Below are 18,505 nucleotides of genomic sequence, written 5' to 3' on the forward strand. Positions count from 1 at the left end.
GAAGACCTGACTGACCCCAACTTAAAGTGTGTTACAGTAGTCCAGCCGGGCTGTGATGAATGCATGGACTATTTTTTCAAGGTCAGATCTGGTCAACACGCACTTAAGCTTAGCTGCCTGTCTTAACTGGAAGAAGCTTTTCTGTAGAACAGAGTTAATCTGTTTATTAAACTTAAAGTCAGAATCTAAAACTATCCTGAGATTTGAAACAGACTACTTAAGATAAAGCTCAAGAGAGTCAAGATTTACATGATCAGAGACAGCGGTAGAGCTAGGGCTAAAAATTTAAAATAGAAATGTGATCTCTCCCATCAACTCTTATTAAAACTCTGGCAGCAGCATTTTGAATCAACCGCAGACTTTTTAAAGAAGTATTTGGACATTCAGATAAACCATTGTAATAGTTCAGCCTAGATGGGATAAATGCATGGACCAGTTTTCTGCATTATTTTTGGACAAGATGTTTTTAATTTTTGTGATATTACACATGTTAAAGACAGCAGTTCTGATAACTATTATATTGTGGGGGATAAAAGACATCCTGATCAAAAATTACACTAAAGCTTTTAACATGGGAGCTGGAGGTCAAATTAATGTCATCCAGAGAAAGGGAAGGACTACAAAATGTATTCCTAAGATGCTCAAGTCCTAAAACCACAACCTCAGAGTTTAAAAGCAGAAAATTTAGGGTCATCCAGGCCTTTATGTCTTTAAGACATGCTTGTAGTCTAAGTAACTGATTGGATTCATTGGGCTTCATGGACAAATATAACAGTGTATCATCAGCATAACAATGGAAATTGATCCCATGCTGTTTAATAACTTCATCTAATGGAAGCATATATAAAGAGTATTGGTCCAAGCACTGAACCCTGAGGAACTCCATGACTAACTTTGGTGCATGAAGAAGATTCACTTTTTGAGTTTACTAACTGGAATCTATCAAATAAATATGATTTAAACCGTCCTGGAGTTGTTCCTGTAGTCCCAATATCATATTCAAGCCTCTGTAGTAGAATAGGTTTGGTTCGATCCAGGTTCTGCAGGACTGGTCCAGGTTCTGCTGTTCTCAGAGTTCACTGAAGCTGGTTTCATGAAACCTTCAGGTTCCAGTCTAAGAGGGGAACTTTTGTGTTTTCTGGAGTATCTTCAGCTCAGGCACCAGTTGAACTGGTCCGACAGTCCTCAGCTGCTCCTGGAACAAAAAGAGGCCGACACCTCCCTGGAGACGCCCCACCACCACCTTCCTCCGATGCAGGGTTTCAATTTGTCCCTGGGGGTTCTCAATATGGGGTCCGGGTCCCCTGAGAGGGCTCCAGGATCGAGGGAAAGTTGGGACGGAGCCGTGTCCGTGACAGGTCGACTGGGCCGACTAATGACAAGGCGAGACCGGTTGCAGATGTCCAACAGATTGGAGGCTGGTTCAGGTTCTGCAGGGACCCAGAGTCTGGGAGGTCTTAGTGAAAGGAGGCCGCTCCGGATCACAGTCGGTCACAGAAAGGGGTCATTAAGGAGGCTGGTCGGCGGAAACCCGATCCACCCCGGCTGATCGGGGGAACTTCCTCACCACCACGTTCTCGCAGAACCCAACAGCTTGACAGCATCTAATGAGTCGACCCGGTTCACACAAGTGAGCTGGTTTCTCACCTGATCCGAGACTCAGCTCGTTTCCAGGATGCTGAGCTTCTGCTCCACATGGTGTTTTCAGCACAGTCCTGAGTGGGACCAGAGTTTGGACCCGCACCTAAAGAACCTGTTCTCAGATTTCAGCCCCAGTTCGGGCTCAAAAAGGTTTGACTTGTTGAATCAAACACGTTTTAAAAACTTCCCATCAGAAGCTTGGAACTGAACCAGCCGCTTGGAATTCTCCAAAATAAAAGCTCTTAAGTCTCATCCACTTCCTGTTTGTATTCCAGTTCTGCTCTGGACTCAAATCCTAGATTTTCACAATAAAAGCCTCTGCAGATGGCTGAGCAGATTTGAACTGTTGGAGAAATCTTTGGCTTTTCGGTCCCGACTGTGCCCCCCGCCAACACATCAGTACCAGCATCGGACCCTGAGCTTACTTGACCCCAACTGTTGGGATATAATGGTTTGTAATTTACTCTGTTGTTGTGTTTCTGTAAAAAGGCACTACAAGGCCACTAGTGCTTCGATAGGACCCAATAAAGTCCTGAAGCCCCAAACAAGACAATGCCATCTCTTATCCAACCATAGAGTTCTATAAAACTAGAGTGCACACTGCCCAGTGTTTACATTTGTGACATCACAGAAGCTAAGATGGCGTCCAAAACAGGAAACTGCGCTCATTCGACAAAACAACCATTTGATTAACAGCAAGCACAACTGGACCTGTGTCACAAATTATTTCAATACCTTTAGAATAACAATATAATTCATAATTAATGTTATTTTCATACAGCATGTAAAACAGCTACATCTTATAGAAGGAAAATATAGTCCAACTAATAAGGATCTAAACTGGACCTGAAGTCCGTCAATAATTAATGACTTCAAAACTTTTCAGCTGCTTGAGTGATTATGACTTCAGCTAGTTGCTGAAATTGAAACTAACTTTTTTAACGTTTAAATTGTGTTTGTAGGCTTCTATAATTGCAGTGATCAGTGTCTAACCTACCAACACTCCCACTGGAGGGCAACTGCTATAACCACTCAGCCACAGCCGCCCACAGAACAAATATGTTTTAAACTTCACACTAATGAAAGGTAAAAATGCATCAGTAATCACTTCATCCACTGTTCTTTTGTTTCAAATGTTGTTTTGCTGCTCTTCCCACAGTGTAATAAAAATAAATACTGTAAATCTAAAATTTCCCCCATACTGGGGTAGTCATGTTTGGATCTCCAGATCAGACTTCCCAACAGAACCATCAATCTGAGTTTAAATGGGATTTTCCCAAGACTGAATTGCTGTTTTCACATCTTTAACACTTTTTACATAATCACTGGTTAACATGGAGGAGTTTACAGAATTTACACTGGATGTTTATGAGTCTAAACTTTCTAACCCTTTTACAGACATTCACATGAAACAAAAAAAAATTTTTTTTTTGTTTGTTTCCAAATATTTTATGTATTGGGCCACTTTTAAAAACTATTGTGTATTGTATAAACTCAAACTTTTGTAAAAAATATGAGCATTATTGAAAATTTGGCAACTATCCTTCTATGTGGAGCTCCACCCCTTTTTGCGTTCCATAAAAGGCGGGTATCACCATGGAAACCTGTGACTCAGTGTGTTAGTGGCTCTTCTATTACTCATTCATTCATTCAGCCTTTATTTAGACAGGTTAATCCCATTGAGCCTCGGGGACTCATTTACAAGAGAGACCTGATTTTAACAAACAGTGATGACAACAGTGGACAAGAAAGACAACAATAGACAATCATGAAGGATATGTACAAATTGAGTATAACAAGTGAACATAAAATGGTATTAAAAATGTAACAAAAAAGCAGCTAGGTTGTAAGGCGATGTAGAAAGCTAAAAACAGGAACATGTCTGCATTGGTTTTTCCCATGAATTTTGCAGATGTTTGAAGCCAAGAGAGGTCAAGGTTGAGAACTTCAGATCTTTTTGTAAGATATTCCAGGAAACAGGAGCGGAGTAGGAGAAGACCCTTTTGACTAGTTCAGTCCTCACAGAGGGAACACTGCAGGTAATAATGTCCTGAGAGCGCACGCTGTAGCTGCACTCACGCAGAGACATAGGAGGAGATGTATGAAGGCAGCAGACCAAGAAGTGATTTAAAGATGAAAATGTACCAGTGGGAGAGTCTGCGTGAAGTCATTCAGCAGCTTCTTTGTTCTGTTGTTCCATCGTGGCCTCCTCCAGAGATCCGACCATCCTGGTCAGAACTTAAACGTTCAGGAGATAAAACTTCCTCAGAATTTATGATTTAAAGTCTTAAAAGAAAAACTAAAGTACAATCAAGAAGTGGTTTAAACCTGGAGTTTCATAATAAAACTTTTCAAAAACAAAAGCCTGGCTCTGTTACTGTTTTTTTTATTAATTTTTATTTACTTTATTTTACCAGGAAGAAATCCATTGAGATCAGCAATCGCTTTTACAAGGATGCTCTGGATCAGGACCATTCAACTGGTGGCCCGGGGCCAAATCAGTCTCACTGATGAACTCAGTTCGGCCCACCAATGGGTTCATTTTTAAAGAAAACTAGATTTTAAACCATAAAACAAACTTAAAGACAATAACTGCTGAATGTCCGGCCCCTGAGCTCTTGGCTTTAACTGTGGCCCCTGAGCAATTTTGTTGACTCAGCCTTGGTTTAGATTATTACAGGAGGACTCCCTGACTTCCTGCTGGGCCTCGCACCCTTTAACAGTTCAGTTTGGAGTTTCATTTTATCCACTACTTGTTTTTTGTTGAAAGCTTCCTGACACATATGATAACTTTATTTCCTGTTTTTAGTTTTTGCATTAACTGCTGAAGGTTAACGTCTGAACTTAAAGGAACCATATATCCTGTTTCTACCTGCAGCATGAATCGGTTAAACAGACTGGGTGTAACGACCGTCTGAGCGCCACACAAAGCTCTGTCTGTGGTTTTAAACTGGACAGACTCAAGCAGGTGATTGATGTTCACTCAGGAACTCATTACTCCTCTCAGACATGGTTACAGATTGACGGAGCGGCTGCTGTGTCTTCGCACTAATTGGTTTTAGCTAATGTGTCAGGTAGAAGTGTGTGGATGCTGCTGACCTCTGACCTCTGGATTGAGTGATCAGTGAAGGAGAAAACCTGCAGCGGGGAGATGAAACTGAAGGGAATTCCTACTGCTGACATGAGTTAATGTGCATTCAGAGAGCAAGGGAGGCGAGTGGACACACTGGTGATCAAACCATTGTCTGGTTCCTTCAGAAAGGCCGAAATAAGATATTGTCTGGAAGAGATAAGCCTCCGCATGCCATGTACCACTGTCCGGTTGAGATGGTGGTCAACAAATCCTACCTGTGGCTAAAGAGGGCTGGACTGAGGCAATAATCATCATGGCAGCACAAGAGTAGTAGAGGCCAAGGTCTACCATAACAGACCAGATCCAAGATGCAGGCTGTGCAAAGAAGTCCCTGAGACAGTCCAACACATTCATTCAACCTTTATTTATACAGGTTCATCCCATTGAGCCTTGAGAACTCATTTACAAGAGAGACCTGATTTTAACAAAGAGTGATGACAACAGTGGACAACAAAGACAATAATAGACAATCATAAAGGATGCATACAAATTGAGATTTTTTTTAAATTAACAAGTGAAAAATAAAATGGCATTTAAAATGTAACAAAACAAGAAAAAAAGCTAGGTTGTAAGGCGATGTAGAAAAGTAAAAACAGGAACATGTCTGCATTGGTTTTTCCCAAGAACTTAACAGATGTTTGAAGCCACTTAGAAAGGTCAAGGTCGAGAGCTTCAGAACTTTTTTCAAGATATTCCAGGAAACAGGAGCGGAGTAGGAGAAGACCTTTTTGCCTAGTTCAGTCCTCACTGAGGGAACACTGCAGGTAATAATGTCCTAAGAGCGCACGCTGTAGCTGCACTTACGCAGTGACCGGGCAGGCACTTTCCATAGCTGCACACTGTTCCACCTGGTGGTGGATGGGTTAAAAGCAGAGAGACAATTTCGCTATTGTATGGGAACATACAATGATGTCAATTATTCGAGGATAAAATCAGAGGAAGAACTGCTGGGACTGACTTCCTGTTTGAAAACAGCATCCCTTTGGTTTTGTTGGCGTTTAGGACAAGTTTGAAACGGAACAAATCTGACTGGGTGATGTTGAAAGTGGATTGTAAAAGCTGGAAAACCTTAGCAACTGTTTTAGCTTGACAATAAACAATCATCAGCATAGAAATGTAAGAATGCATCAGGGATGCTCTGATCTACATTACCTATATAGATTGTAAAGAGGGTGGGTCCTAAGACTTAGCCTTGTGGTACACCATTATTGACTGTTAAATAACTGGAGGAAGTACCATTATGTTGAACACGTTGCCTCCGATCTGAAAGATATTTAGAGAACCAACCAATGGTGTGTTCTGACAAACCAATTTCATTAAAACCAGATGTTAGCTCCAGTAATCCAAAGCATACATGGAGCACTATAACCAAGTGGCTGGAATAATATACAGGGATGTCTGCTGATTATGGACTGGAGGTCCTGGAATCAAAGTGGGAGACTCCACCAAGTGGGGTGGAGAATGGGAGGGCTAAGATACTGTGGGACTTTCAGATCCAGAACAACAAACAGGTGATGTTAACCAACCCAACGTTGTGGTGGTCAACAAGCTACAAACACTCCCAGGCATCTGGTAGAGGACCTGAGCCTGAAGTGAAGTGTGTATATATACATATAGTCTTATTCATTAGCATCCAAAGATCCAATGTGATGTCTCACATAGAGTCCACATCTGTTGAGTATTTTGAGTGTGTCTTCCTTGTAAAATTTAAAGGATGTTTGTTGATGTAAACAACGTCTGAGTCAAGTTTTAGATATAACAGATGTGCTCTCTGAAGCCTCCCAGATGTACAGTGCATCCCTGTAAATCATTCTGTCCCAGTTTAATGTTCATTGAGTCTGAGTGGCGTTCAATGTGATGATGAGTAACTACACTCTAACGGACACGCAACAACTAACCCGCTCAGTGTCGTCACACACATTATCGCTTTGAGGCAGGTTTCTACCAACATCCATCCATCCATCCATCACTCCTGGAGCCCTGACCCCAGGTCAGACTAGATAGCCATTAAGTCCTGGACTCCTGCTCTGACATCTTCAGAAATCAGACAGAATCCAGCAGCTGCTGTGCACTAGTGGAAGTACACCCTGGACAGGTCTCCAGTCCATCACAGGGACAAATAGAGACAAACAAAACAAAACAAAAAAACATTCACTCTCGTTCACATCTAGGTACAATTAGAATTACCAATCAGCCTAACATGCATGTTTCTGATCTGTGGGAGGAAACCGGAGAACCTGGAGAAAACCCACACATGCACAGAGAGAACATGCAAACTCCACCCAGAGCGCATCCTCCGGGCCAGGATACAATCTGGTGACCTTCTTGCTGAGATGCAACAGCTCTAACTGAGCCACCGTGCCACATTTAAAAATGACCTCTTTTTTTTTCATATACCCTTTATTTATACAGGTCGTCTCATTGAGCCACGAGAACTCATTCTTTCAAGAGACCTGTTTGGGAGCAGATGGTGGGGGTTAAGGGCCTTGTTCAGGGGCCCAGGGTGGAGCAAATGAGGGTGGAGGGAGGTGTGGGTGTTCCACCTTTTCCACCCACATTTTGATGTTGACAGTACCGGGAGTTGAACCTGTGACTTCCGTTCACAGGCCCATCTTCTAACCTCTGCACCACCCAAGTGAATGAATTGTTGAATAAACCTGACCCAACATTATCAGACATTTACCTGTTTTAGTCCAATGACTCAGCACCAGACTGAGGTCCAAACAGAGCTAAATAAATAAAATAAAAAACGTGTTGATGCTTTGAAACCATGAGATGATTAAATATAAAATCCATCAATCCATTATCTTTACCCACTTCTTCCTTATAAAATGTTTGGTTTTGTGAAAAAGTTTCACATTTTATTCTCGGACAGTTGAACAATATTTGAGTCCAAATATTTTTTGTACCGTTTTCAGTCACGGACCCTTCCTGGTGAACGTCGGACCGGAAGTGGTTTTGCCGTGGTTTCCATGGTGACCGCGGATTTCTTTATTGTATTTTTTTTTTTTTGTAACTTGAACCGCTGATTGTCACAGTTCAGAATCTGGGTCAGAACCGTGTCTCCAAAACGAGCCAGAAGCCTCGGTTTCTGCTCTGTCCATGGATCGATCAGCTGATCGATCAGCTGATTGACGGGTTCCCTCGTGGTGACGTGACACGGCTCTTTATGTTTGACGGCTGGCGCGCGGCCGTGACGCTGTGGGACTTCCGGTGTGCTTGTGTCTCCAGGTGAGGTGAACTCTGGTGCTCCAATGTTTGTCGAACAGAACAGCAGATTATGGATTATTGATTGAAGACAGCTTATGTTCCGTGTTAGATAATCTAAGTAGACTGGACTTTATCATAAACCATATTTCTCACCATGTTGGAGTAAAAAGTCTAGTGGGTAATGTTTTCAATATTTAATTTGTCTATAAACGCATGTAGTGCAGACGTGCAATAAAACTTCTGTAAACCTCAACAACTGATTGGCCTCAAACTTGGTGAGACGTTTTATATGTGTGGAATCAAAGTAAGAAAATCTAGATGAAATGTTGCATTCTTGTACGTTATTCGTCTTTAAACAGGCGCCATACGCAACAGCACAAATCCAGCCCAGCAGTAAAGGTTGTTGTAACGGAGCACTCTGGATTGAGAGTAAGGTTTCTGAATCCAGTGCCTGCGCTCTTATTTTCTCCAGCATAGATCTCAAGCAGCTGTTTAGCATGACGATCACAGTAGCCCTTTGGTTTTGCCCGTCTTTCTTTCAGCCGTTTGTGCACGTTGAGTGTCCTTTCAGGAGTGGGTGGTGAAGTGGGGGTACTTTTCATTCATTCAACCTTTATTTAGACAGGTTAATCCCATTGAGCCTCGAGGACTCCTGTACAAGAGAGACCTGATAGACTAAACAGCTAGATTATAAGGCAAATGTAAAAAACCAACAACAGGAACACGTCTGCATTGGTTCTTGCCAGGAGTCCAACAGATTCTTAGTCACTTAGAGAGGTCAAGGTCGAGAGCTTCAGATCTTTTTGCAAGATATTCCAGAAAACGGGAGCGGAGTAGAAGACCCTTTTGTCTAGTTCAGTCCTTGCAGAGGGAACACTGCAGGTAATGATGTCCTGAGAGCGCACGCCGTAGCTGCACTCACGCAGAGACATGTAGGAGGAGATGTATGAAGGCAGCAGACCAAGGAGTGATTTAAAGATGAAAATGTACCAGTGGGAGAGTCTGCGTGAAGTTAATGATGTCCGGTTAACCAGTGAATACAGGTATACCAGTAGTTTTGTCTTTAAACGACGTCCCAGTCCCACACCCTCCAGTGGTGTATTTCTATACTCCAGAAGTTCTATGTACGGGTCACTCGCATCATTTTGAGTTTTTCAAAGCAGCCTTTTAAAAGTTTGCACTGCACTTGCTGCCTGTCCACTGGACTGTGCAGATCTAGGGCTGCACAAACTCCCAGCTCTGCAAATCTCCTAAATTCCTCATTAGGATATTGAGGACCATCGTCAGAAATAACAATGTCTGGGATTTTGTGTCTGGCGAAAATGGGCTTCATGGCAGTTATCACATCCTTGCTGGTTGTGTCACTTAGTCTTATAATCTCAAGATTTTTGTGGACGTAGTCGACACACATGAGAAATTCTGAACCATTGCTGTAAAACAGGTCAGTGCTGACCCTCTCCCATGGTCTTGATGGTAAAGGATGTGAGATTAATGGTTCTTTTGGATTACTGATTCTATTCTTGTTGCATACATCACACTGTGCCACTACCAGTTCAATCTGTGGACATGCCTGACCAATGTAGGACACCTCTTGTCCTTTCTTTGCATTTGATCACCCCTAAGTGCGACTCGTGTATCTTGTCCAGAACTTTTGGTCTCAGTTGTGGTACAATGAGGTTTTCTGCCTTGAACAGCAGTCCAGAGGCAAAGCTGACTTCCTCTCTGAATGTCCAAAAGGGATGTATGCAGGTTGACACACCTGTCTCTTGGCCATCCATTCAGATACATATTTCAGCTCTTGTAGCACCGGGTCTAGTGACGTCGCATCTCTGAACATTTTCTGTTTTTCCTCTGAAATAGGTAACTGGTGTTCTTCCTCCAGGAGATCCTCTTTGTGCTCATGCAGGTAAGCACTGCTCAATGCATCCTCTATGTGAGGTTCTTTCCCTGGCTTGTAAGTGACACAACATTCTTTGTAGCCCCGACGGAGCTTGATGCAGCTTCTTGGAGATGCTTTCCAATGGTTTGTGTTCACTTTCAACTTGGTTGTCTGCCATAAACATACAGGTGGAATTTTTCACATCCATACACAATGGCCAGCAGCTCTTTTTCTATCCCTGCATATTTCGCTCACATTCTGTTTGCTTTAGATGCTCTAGATCCATATGTCGCAGAGTGTCCATATTGCAATATCACAGTCCTCAGAACCAGCTTTTGCTTTGCTTCTATGGCTCCTCTCAATGCCATTCTGTTTCTCCCTGTAGCAGTTCCCTTAGCGGTGCAAAAACCTCAGACAGGTTTGTAATGAATTTACAGATATTGCACCATTTCCATTAACTGCATTAAAGCTCGTCTGTCTTCAGGTGGCGACATTTGTACAATGACTCAAATCTTCTCATCATCAAGCCATAGTCCACCTGTACTTAACGTATGGCCTTTGTACTTCACCTCTGTCATTCTGAGTTTGCAGTTTTCACCTGCTCTTTTTCATTCATTCAACCTTTATTTAAACAGATAAGTCACATTGAGCCTAAAAGACTCATTTACAAGTGAGACCTGTTTGGACAGACAATAAAAGTGATAAACTGGACACGTAGGAATTGGAGGCGAAAAAATTCCTATCAGACTTTTTTTTCAGCCTGAGAAGAAAAAACTCTGATATTAAAAAAACACCCCACACAAACAAGCACATACGTAGACATTCTGCAGAGGGGGGGAGACGAGAGCGATGAGATGATCATGGACGCTCTCAAGGGCCCTGTAAGAGTTCTGATAAAGATGTAATAATCAGTCAATGTCCTCCGGTGAGATCCATAAACAGTCTCGAGGTATGTCGAGGAATGGCCAAGAATAATGACGATGAGAATCAAAGAGTCCTGAAATGATGACACAAGTTTATTCAGCTGGTTTCATCTGATTATCAGTTGGAAATTCCTCAGGGAGGGGGTGATGAGCATCAGATCACATGTTCTCCAGGCGAATTCAGATAAGATGGCCTTCAAGGCCAGCCAAGGGAGCCAAATTCAGATAAACACAGTTGTTTTGGGGACAGGCAGAACTTAATGACATCTACCTTGAGTCTGTGTTGGTCCACTTGGTTCCGAAATGACCAAATTACATGGCCACACCGATGGAACGTGACTGAGTAAATTCCACGAGATCTGATCCATTCTGCCCAAAGCATTTGAGTCTGGGTACTCAAGGCACAAACCAAGCCATCATAAAGGCAAGCAGCATGATCGGGTCCAAATTTGCTGCCGACGACTTCCTTGATTGTAGATAAAACCAGCAACCAGCCGATTCCAAAAAGTAGGAACCAGTTATCGTAAATCCAATTAAATATGCGTCCTTAAAATCCACAGATGGCAGCAGAGATAGACACATCAAGTCGATGAGATATCCAGCTGCGTGTGTGCCAACAGGAGCACCTGCTCTTTGTAGCAGCTTTAGTCTCTGATCATGTTGCTCAAGTGAGTCGCCCCAAACCACTAGATCATCTAGGATGTTGACCACACCATCCAACCCCTGAATCATCTGGGCCACAGCTCTCTGAAACACTTCACTGGCAGGTGAGATGCCAGAGGGAAGGTGTTGATACCTGCCAGTAGGTGTAACTAGGAAGATCCTGGAGAAACTTTGACGGGGACTGCCACACTGTGGCCATTTAATTTTTTTTTTTTTTTGACAGTACTATGTGTTGGGGTTCACTCTCAGCTACCATCACTCCAAATTTCAGCTCAGTTTGGTTAAAAAAAATTATTCAGGTAAAATCATTTTTTTCTTTTAAGCTATGGTGGCCATCTTGGATTTTTTTTAAATTTGGATCTGGGGAACGTTCTCAGCTATAACCAAATTTCAGCTCTATGTGTAAAATAGCTGCGTTAAAGCCATTGAAAATTTGCTTTTGGGGCCATCATTGTTTTGTTTGAATTCAGTATTTATCGGACATTGCTCTCAGTTACCACCGCGCCAAATTTCATCTCAATATCTCTAAAAATGGCTGTTTCATAGTATTATTTGTTTTTTGCTCAGGCAGCCCTCTTGGATTTTTGATTTGCAACCAGAACTTTTAGGGATGGTTCTTGGCTCCCAGTACACCAAATTTCAGCTGACTAGCTCTAAAAACAGACGAGTTCTAGCCATTTGAAATTAGCTTTGGTGGCCATCTTGAATTTTTAGATTTGAATTCAGAATGTGTTGTGCATCACTGTCGGGTACCACTACACCAAAATTAAGCTCTGTCTTTTAAAATAGCTGTTATTGAAATTTTCCCTTTTTTGCTAAGGCAGCCATCTTGGATTTTTGATTTGCATCTTGTATAACAACTTGCTCTCAGCTGCTCTCATACCAAATTTCAGCTCAATATGTAAGAATGATTGAGTTATAGCCAATTTTGTGTTTTATATGAGGTAGCTGTGGCAGCCATCTTGTTGGTTTTTCTTCTTGTTGTGCTCCAGCTGCTCTACAGTATCTGAAATTTCAGGAAGACTTTGTTCTAAAGAACTATTGCTTTAAAATAACAACAAACTAAATAAGAAACCCAACTTGTTCTGATGTGGATCAGCAGTAGAATGATCTTGATGAGTGGAGCAGAACCTTCTGATGGACTTTTGTCCTGCTGGATCTGCTTAGAGAACCTTCAGAAAAAAAAAAACCCCATCAAAACCTGAACCCGGACCTGAGTGAGTCCACTGTATGACAGTACCATTTCCCGGGTCTCATCCCTTGTTTCCTCCTGGACATCGTCCTTTGGCTCCTCCTGTCCTGCAGGTGTGTTCGGTGATGGTGGACTCTCGGCCCATGTTGGAGGAGCTGCTGGCTCTGGTTCTGCAGCGGATCAACATGGAGGAGAGCAACATGGCACTTGAGCGAGGTGAGCTGATCATGTGATCGTGCATGTGTGGACTCGGACCTCATGATCCTCATGTCTTTGTTTGTCTCTGCAGAGTTCTTGGAGGTGGTGAAGAACTTTGAGGTGGTGAGGAAGAGTTGGCTGCGCACCGAAATGGAGCTGAAGAACTACAAAGAGCTGCTGGTCAAGTCTGACGTGGCCAAAGCTGCTCTGGAGATCAAACTGAAGCACGCTCGCAACCAGCTGGACGTGGAGATGAAGAAACGCCATAAGATCGAGGTCGACTACCAGTACCTGGTGAGGTTCAGCTCGTACCTGCAAAGCTCTGAGCCCACGTTCAACATGCACTGTGTAGAGTTCCCTCACTTGTTTCTGAATGAATACCTGCGGTGACCTGCGGTGACATGCAGGGGGCGCTGACAGCTCTGTGTGTTCCGACTGCAGACGAGGCAGATGCAGCTCATGTGCGACATCCTGGTCCAGGACAGTAAATCCAGTGCCTGTCTGAACGATGAGCAGAAATCTCTTTTAGCCACGTTCGATCACAGAGGAGCCAACATGACGCTGCACAAGAGCAGCAAGAGGTAAGCTGACCAATCACAGCGCACGGTCAGAACAACAGATCACAGCCCAAGGTTCTGAAAGTTCTTGTTGCTTATAAAATTCTCTAAAGAGGAGTTTTTAGTTAAGTAGCTGACAGAATCTCTGCTGGTGAACAGAATGAATAAAACTTAGTCTCGTCCAGTCAGAAGAGCTTCAGGAGAACGGCCTCCTCCATCGATCAGCACTGAATGATCCGGTTGTTTTCTTGCAGGCTGTCGGTTATTGATGAGTCATCCTTCATGTCTCACTCAGACATCAGCTACGATCGCACCGATGACGACCTGGTACGAATGTCACGTGTGTTCCGACAGTGCCACAGGATCAGCTGACTCCCTAACAGGATGTTTGTCTTCATGTTTCAGGACTTGGACACGACTATGATCAAACCTCTGAGGTCTCGGGCCAGAGAGAGGAGGGTTGGTTCTGTTTGTTTTAGATCCAGATGGTGCAGCGTTTGACCTTGTTATGTAGAACCAGTTACCAGAGCTGTTTCTGACCCTCATCTTGACTCAGCTGTGCGGGGAACTAACGCTCATTAACAGAAAGTGTTCTCGATTCCCCCCAATAACCTTGTCTCGTTGCGCTGTTCATCCGCCTGTCCTTGTATTGCTCTCGTCTCCTCTCCTCCATGTCCTTGCATTTTGTCATGGAGTTGCTCTGGTTGTGTCGCTCTTCTAGCGTTGGGATTTATTTCTTGTCTTCCTGTCGGCTTTGTGCAGCGCTCTTCGATGGGTCAAGTGTTCGGAGTTCAGGTTGCGAAGAGAACCAGAGGCGGGGATGTTCCGGCAGAGCCACTGGAGAGAAAAACTGTAGCGAAGGTACCCAGAACAGAACATTGTCAGGTTATGTTTTTGGATCCACTTAACTCTGAAGAACTCCCAGCGTGTCAGCAGAAGGATGGTCCTGTGTAGACCTTAAATGGGCCTTCAACAGGAAACTGCTTGTTCTGGCAGGAAGTTGACCTCAAATCTGCTAAAAGCTCTGGAAGAGTGACCCTCTGTGATGTCTGTGTAAAACTTGAACCTTTGTTGGACTCAGGAGGTGGAGACGATTGTGAAAGCATCTGTGATGGCTCCTGATGCTGGCGGACAGGTCCACATGGTTCTGGGAGTCATACAGGAGAGTCCAGATAATCCTGCTCTATCCACCACCCAGCAATGTGCCGTGTCAGTGGGAGGAGGAGGTGAGTGGTTCTGAAGTTACACGGTCAGAATCTGAGTTGTTCCAAAGGTTGAAACCATCAGAGCCTGGGCAACAGACCTCAAGTGGAGTTCCTGGCAACAGAAAACGAAGTTCTGCTGAATGTTAACAAGTTTAATGTTTCTGTTTTAATAAGTTCTGACAGAACGTAACAGAACTGAGGTCACTGTTTGTACCAGAACCTTTCATCAGGTCACAGATGAACAGTGAATAAATCCAGGGTATAGGGTAATTAACGTAGGGGATCACTGATGGAGCATTGCTTCAGATTGGCCCCTGAAAATTTTCAGCTCACGTTTTCATTTCTGTCTGTCCTTTAGATCAAACAACCTCATGGAGTCCCAACACCTCGACCTGGGTTGAGCCTGAAGCTTTGCCAGACATCCGAAATGCTTCAATCATCAGGACAGAGAAAACCAAACACATGTTTCTATCTAAAACGGTACAAAAGTCTGTCCACCTGTCCGTCCGTCGAACCGATGTAGGACGGTATCTGAGCTCAGAGTAACCTGCAGACTCCTTCCAGGTGATCCGGCCCGAGACCTGCACGCTGTGCGGGAAGAGGATTCGTTTTGGGAAAGTGGTGGTGAAGTGCAGGAACTGTCGCGTTGTTGCTCATCTGGAGTGCAAACAGAAGCTGTCGGACTTCTGCTCGTCCTCCAGCGCTGCAACAAGAAGTCAGACTCAGGTGGTACCTCGGCCTGTTCGTCCGTTCCTGCAGAACTTGTTTCAGTTCTCTAAATCAGAGGTCCCCATCCCTGGTCTTCGTGGCCTACTGTCCTGCAAGTTTTAGCTCTTTCATTCAACCTTTATTTACCTTGAAATTTGGTGTGATGATGGCTGAGAGCAATGCCCAATAAATACTGAATTAAAAAAAAAAAATCCAAGATGGCCACCAAAGCTAAATTTAAATGGCATACAAATGGAATACAATAACTTTTCTATTTTTAAAGATGTTGAACTTAAATTTGGTGTGGTGGTATCTAAGTGATGCACAACACATTCTGAATTCAAGTCTAAAAATTCAAAATGGCCACCAAAGCTAATTTAAATGGTTACAACTCTACGGTTTTTAGAGCTCTTCAGCTGAAATTTGGTGCACTGGTAGCTCAGAACAATCACTAATAGACTGACTGCAAATCAAAAATCCAAGATGGCCACCTGAGTTAAAAAGGAAACCTACTATAAATTAGCCATTTTCAGAGATATTAAGCTGAAATTTGGTGTGATGATGGCTGAGAGCAATGCCCAATAAATACTGAATAAATAAATAAAAAATCCAAGATGGCCACCAAAGCTAAATTTAAATGGCTTTGACTCTGATATTTTTTTTACACATATAGAGCTGAAATTTGGTGAGGTTATAGCTGAGAACGTTCCCAATCATACTGAATCCTAATCAAAAATCAATGGCCACCATAGCTTAAAAGAAAATCTGACTTGAACTCATTGATATATATTTTTTTAAATTGTCATATTGAGCTGAAATTTGTTGTGATAGTAGCTGAGAGAGAACCCAAACACACGGTACTGTCAAATCAAAATGTTAAAATGGTCACAATGTGTCCATCCCCGTCAAAGTTTCTGCAGGAACTTTCTATTTCTTGTCCTGCTCTGCAGAAGCTGAGCCGGCGTGACCGCAGACTGCTCTGTTTGACTGAAGGTTGTCTTCTCTTCAGGACTTGTTGGAAGCTTTTGCTCCGTCGACTCATCCCAGAGTTCCTCAGCTGGTTGTGGACTGCGTGGCTGAGATCGAGAGGAGGGGTCTGCACGAGGTGAGTCCACCTGAGATGGACTGCTGAGTCTGAAACCATCAGTCTGATCTGTACTGAAAATGGCTTTATGCCAAACAAGTTCAGGCTTCAAGAATTAAACGCAAGACCTGAACGTGGATGGAGAATAGAAGTTCCTTCCTGGTGGTCCAGCTGTGGTGGGTTTGGATTATCATCGGGACTTTAGAGTAGAAGGTTAAAGTTTGGTTTATGAGACCTGAGCCAGCCAGACTAGGAGGAGGTTCTGGAGTCGGGTTAAAGGGAGCTGCTCAGATCATCCAGACTTCTGCTGAATGTTTGGATGGTCTGAGCTGGACCAGCTGCCTCTGAAGGTTGGGGGCCGAGATGGTGTAGAGGCAGGGCAGCCGGCTTGGGACCCGAAAGTCCCAGGTTCGATCCCCAGTCACTGCACATCACGTGGCGTCTCTGGGCAGCACGTCTCATCCCCAAAATGCCCCCCGGGCGCTTTCAATAGCTGCCCACTGCACCACCTGGTGGTGGATGGGTTAAATGCAGAGACTAATTTCGCCATTGTATGGAAACATACAGTGCTGACATTGTGACATTATTATTATTATTATTATTGGACCTGCTTCCTGTCAGAGGACAACCGTCTCATGTTTGTCTCCACTGTCTGCAGAAAGGTCTGTATCGTATTCCTGGAGGGGAGCGCACGGTGAAGGAGCTCCGCGATCGTGTCCTTCAGGTGAAGCCGTCTCTGCTGCTCAGTAAAGTCCAGGACATCCACGTGGTCTGTGGACTCCTGAAGGACTTCCTGAGAAGACTGAAGGAACCTCTGGTCACCTTCAGGCTGCACAGGACCTTCATGGAGGCTTCAGGTACCAACGAGAAGCAGAACTGCAGCCCAGTTTGGTCCCACAGCTGCTGAAGACCATGTCTTTGTGTTCCAGAACTAGATGAGGACAACAGAACCGCACTCCTGTATCGGGTCATATCTGAGCTGCCAAAGTCCAACAGAGACACGCTGGCGTTCCTCATGCTTCACCTCCACAAGTAAGAACTGGTCCGAGGTCTGCTGACGGAACCAGAACCTCAGATTTACTGAACCAAACCTTTCTCTGGGATCATCAGGGTGATGAGAAGCCCACAGTGCCAAATGGACCAGAACAACTTGGCCCGGGTGTTTGGACCAACGATAGTGGGTCATGGGATGTCAGAGCCGACCCCAACAACCATCATGAGGGACACCACCGTCCAGCCGAAGGTCCGTTTAGATGCAACTGTCAGTGTGTCGTACTGACCTAGTCCTGGTATCCTTGTGACCCAGATTAGAACCCAGGTGTGTGATCTTGTCCTCAGGTGATGAGCTACCTGCTGTCCCTCCCCGAAGACCACTGGAGACAGATCCTTACTGCCCAGGTGGATCAGAACCCATCCTACTATAATAAGTCAAGCCCTGTTGAAGGACATGGTGAGTTCAACTCTGGTCCAAAAGTTTGGTTCCGATTCCAAGAACAGCCTTCCTGGAAAACCCAGCTTTGGACTGATGATTCCCAGGTTGGTTCTGGGTCTGATGGTTCTGTCTGTGTTCCTTCCAGGTCGTTTGTTTCTGCCGGTAACGTCCCCAGAGACGAAAAGCTCCTCTTACAAGATGTCCAGCCGAGAGTCGATGAGAGGACGGCTGGTGGACCAGGTGTCCACATCCAGCAGAATGTAAGACCACTAGAGACCAGGTCCAACTGAGTTAAAGTACTGTGAGGGAACTGTGGTTCTGTAGTAGACCCAGGATCCAAAGCTGGTTTTACATTGATGGTTTGAGGTTTATTGTGACCCTGAAACTTTGTTTTAACAAATGTTCTTAGAGACCAACCTGAGAAGAGGAACAAGTTCTTCACATCACCAAGCTGAACCATACAGACCTCAGCTGGTCTCCACCTGGTCCTGTTGGTCCTCACCTGGTTCTCTCAGTCCTCACCTGGTCTCCATCTGGTCCCGATAGTCCTCACCTGGTCCTGTTGGTCATCAGCCGACTCCCACCTGGTCCTGCTGGTCCTGCTGGTCCTCACCTGGTCCTGTTGGTCATCACCCGGCTCGCACCTGGTCCTGCTGGTCCTCACCTGGCCCCCACCTGGT

The 18,505-nt window shown here is 44.2% G+C and overlaps 1 protein-coding gene across 1 annotated transcript; it reads left to right on the forward strand.

Moving 5' to 3' along the window:
- Nucleotides 1-7,973: 7,973 nt before the first annotated feature.
- si:ch1073-416j23.1 (rac GTPase-activating protein 1) lies at nucleotides 7,974-18,280 on the forward strand. Its single transcript, XM_037677674.1, has 17 exons — nucleotides 7,974-8,005; nucleotides 12,755-12,857; nucleotides 12,931-13,133; nucleotides 13,281-13,420; nucleotides 13,651-13,723; nucleotides 13,802-13,855; nucleotides 14,159-14,257; nucleotides 14,478-14,622; nucleotides 14,960-15,081; nucleotides 15,166-15,327; nucleotides 16,319-16,414; nucleotides 17,052-17,250; nucleotides 17,323-17,425; nucleotides 17,504-17,636; nucleotides 17,732-17,843; nucleotides 17,971-18,085; nucleotides 18,235-18,280. Exons 2-17 carry the CDS (start codon nucleotides 12,767-12,769, stop codon nucleotides 18,278-18,280), a joined length of 1,893 nt encoding a protein of 630 aa, XP_037533602.1. The 5' UTR covers nucleotides 7,974-8,005; nucleotides 12,755-12,766.
- The last annotated feature ends 225 nt before the right edge of the window (nucleotides 18,281-18,505 follow it).

Source organism: Nematolebias whitei, chromosome 6 (assembly GCF_014905685.2).
Source record: "Nematolebias whitei isolate Nwh7 chromosome 6, NemWhi1, whole genome shotgun sequence".
Taxonomy (NCBI): Eukaryota; Metazoa; Chordata; class Actinopteri; order Cyprinodontiformes; family Rivulidae; genus Nematolebias; species Nematolebias whitei.

What these genes read in the sequence shown, in the direction of transcription:
- si:ch1073-416j23.1 (XM_037677674.1), top strand. Translation starts at nt 12,767, where the DNA reads ATGGTGGACTCTCGGCCCATGTTGGAGGAGCTGCTGGCTCTGGTTCTG. An exon ending in CTCGGGCCAGAGAGAGGAGG is followed by an intron (nt 13,856 to 14,158) that starts GTTGGTTCTGTT and finishes GGCTTTGTGCAG; the next exon opens with CGCTCTTCGATGGGTCAAGT. An exon ending in GACCTTCATGGAGGCTTCAG is followed by an intron (nt 17,251 to 17,322) that starts GTACCAACGAGA and finishes TTTGTGTTCCAG; the next exon opens with AACTAGATGAGGACAACAGA.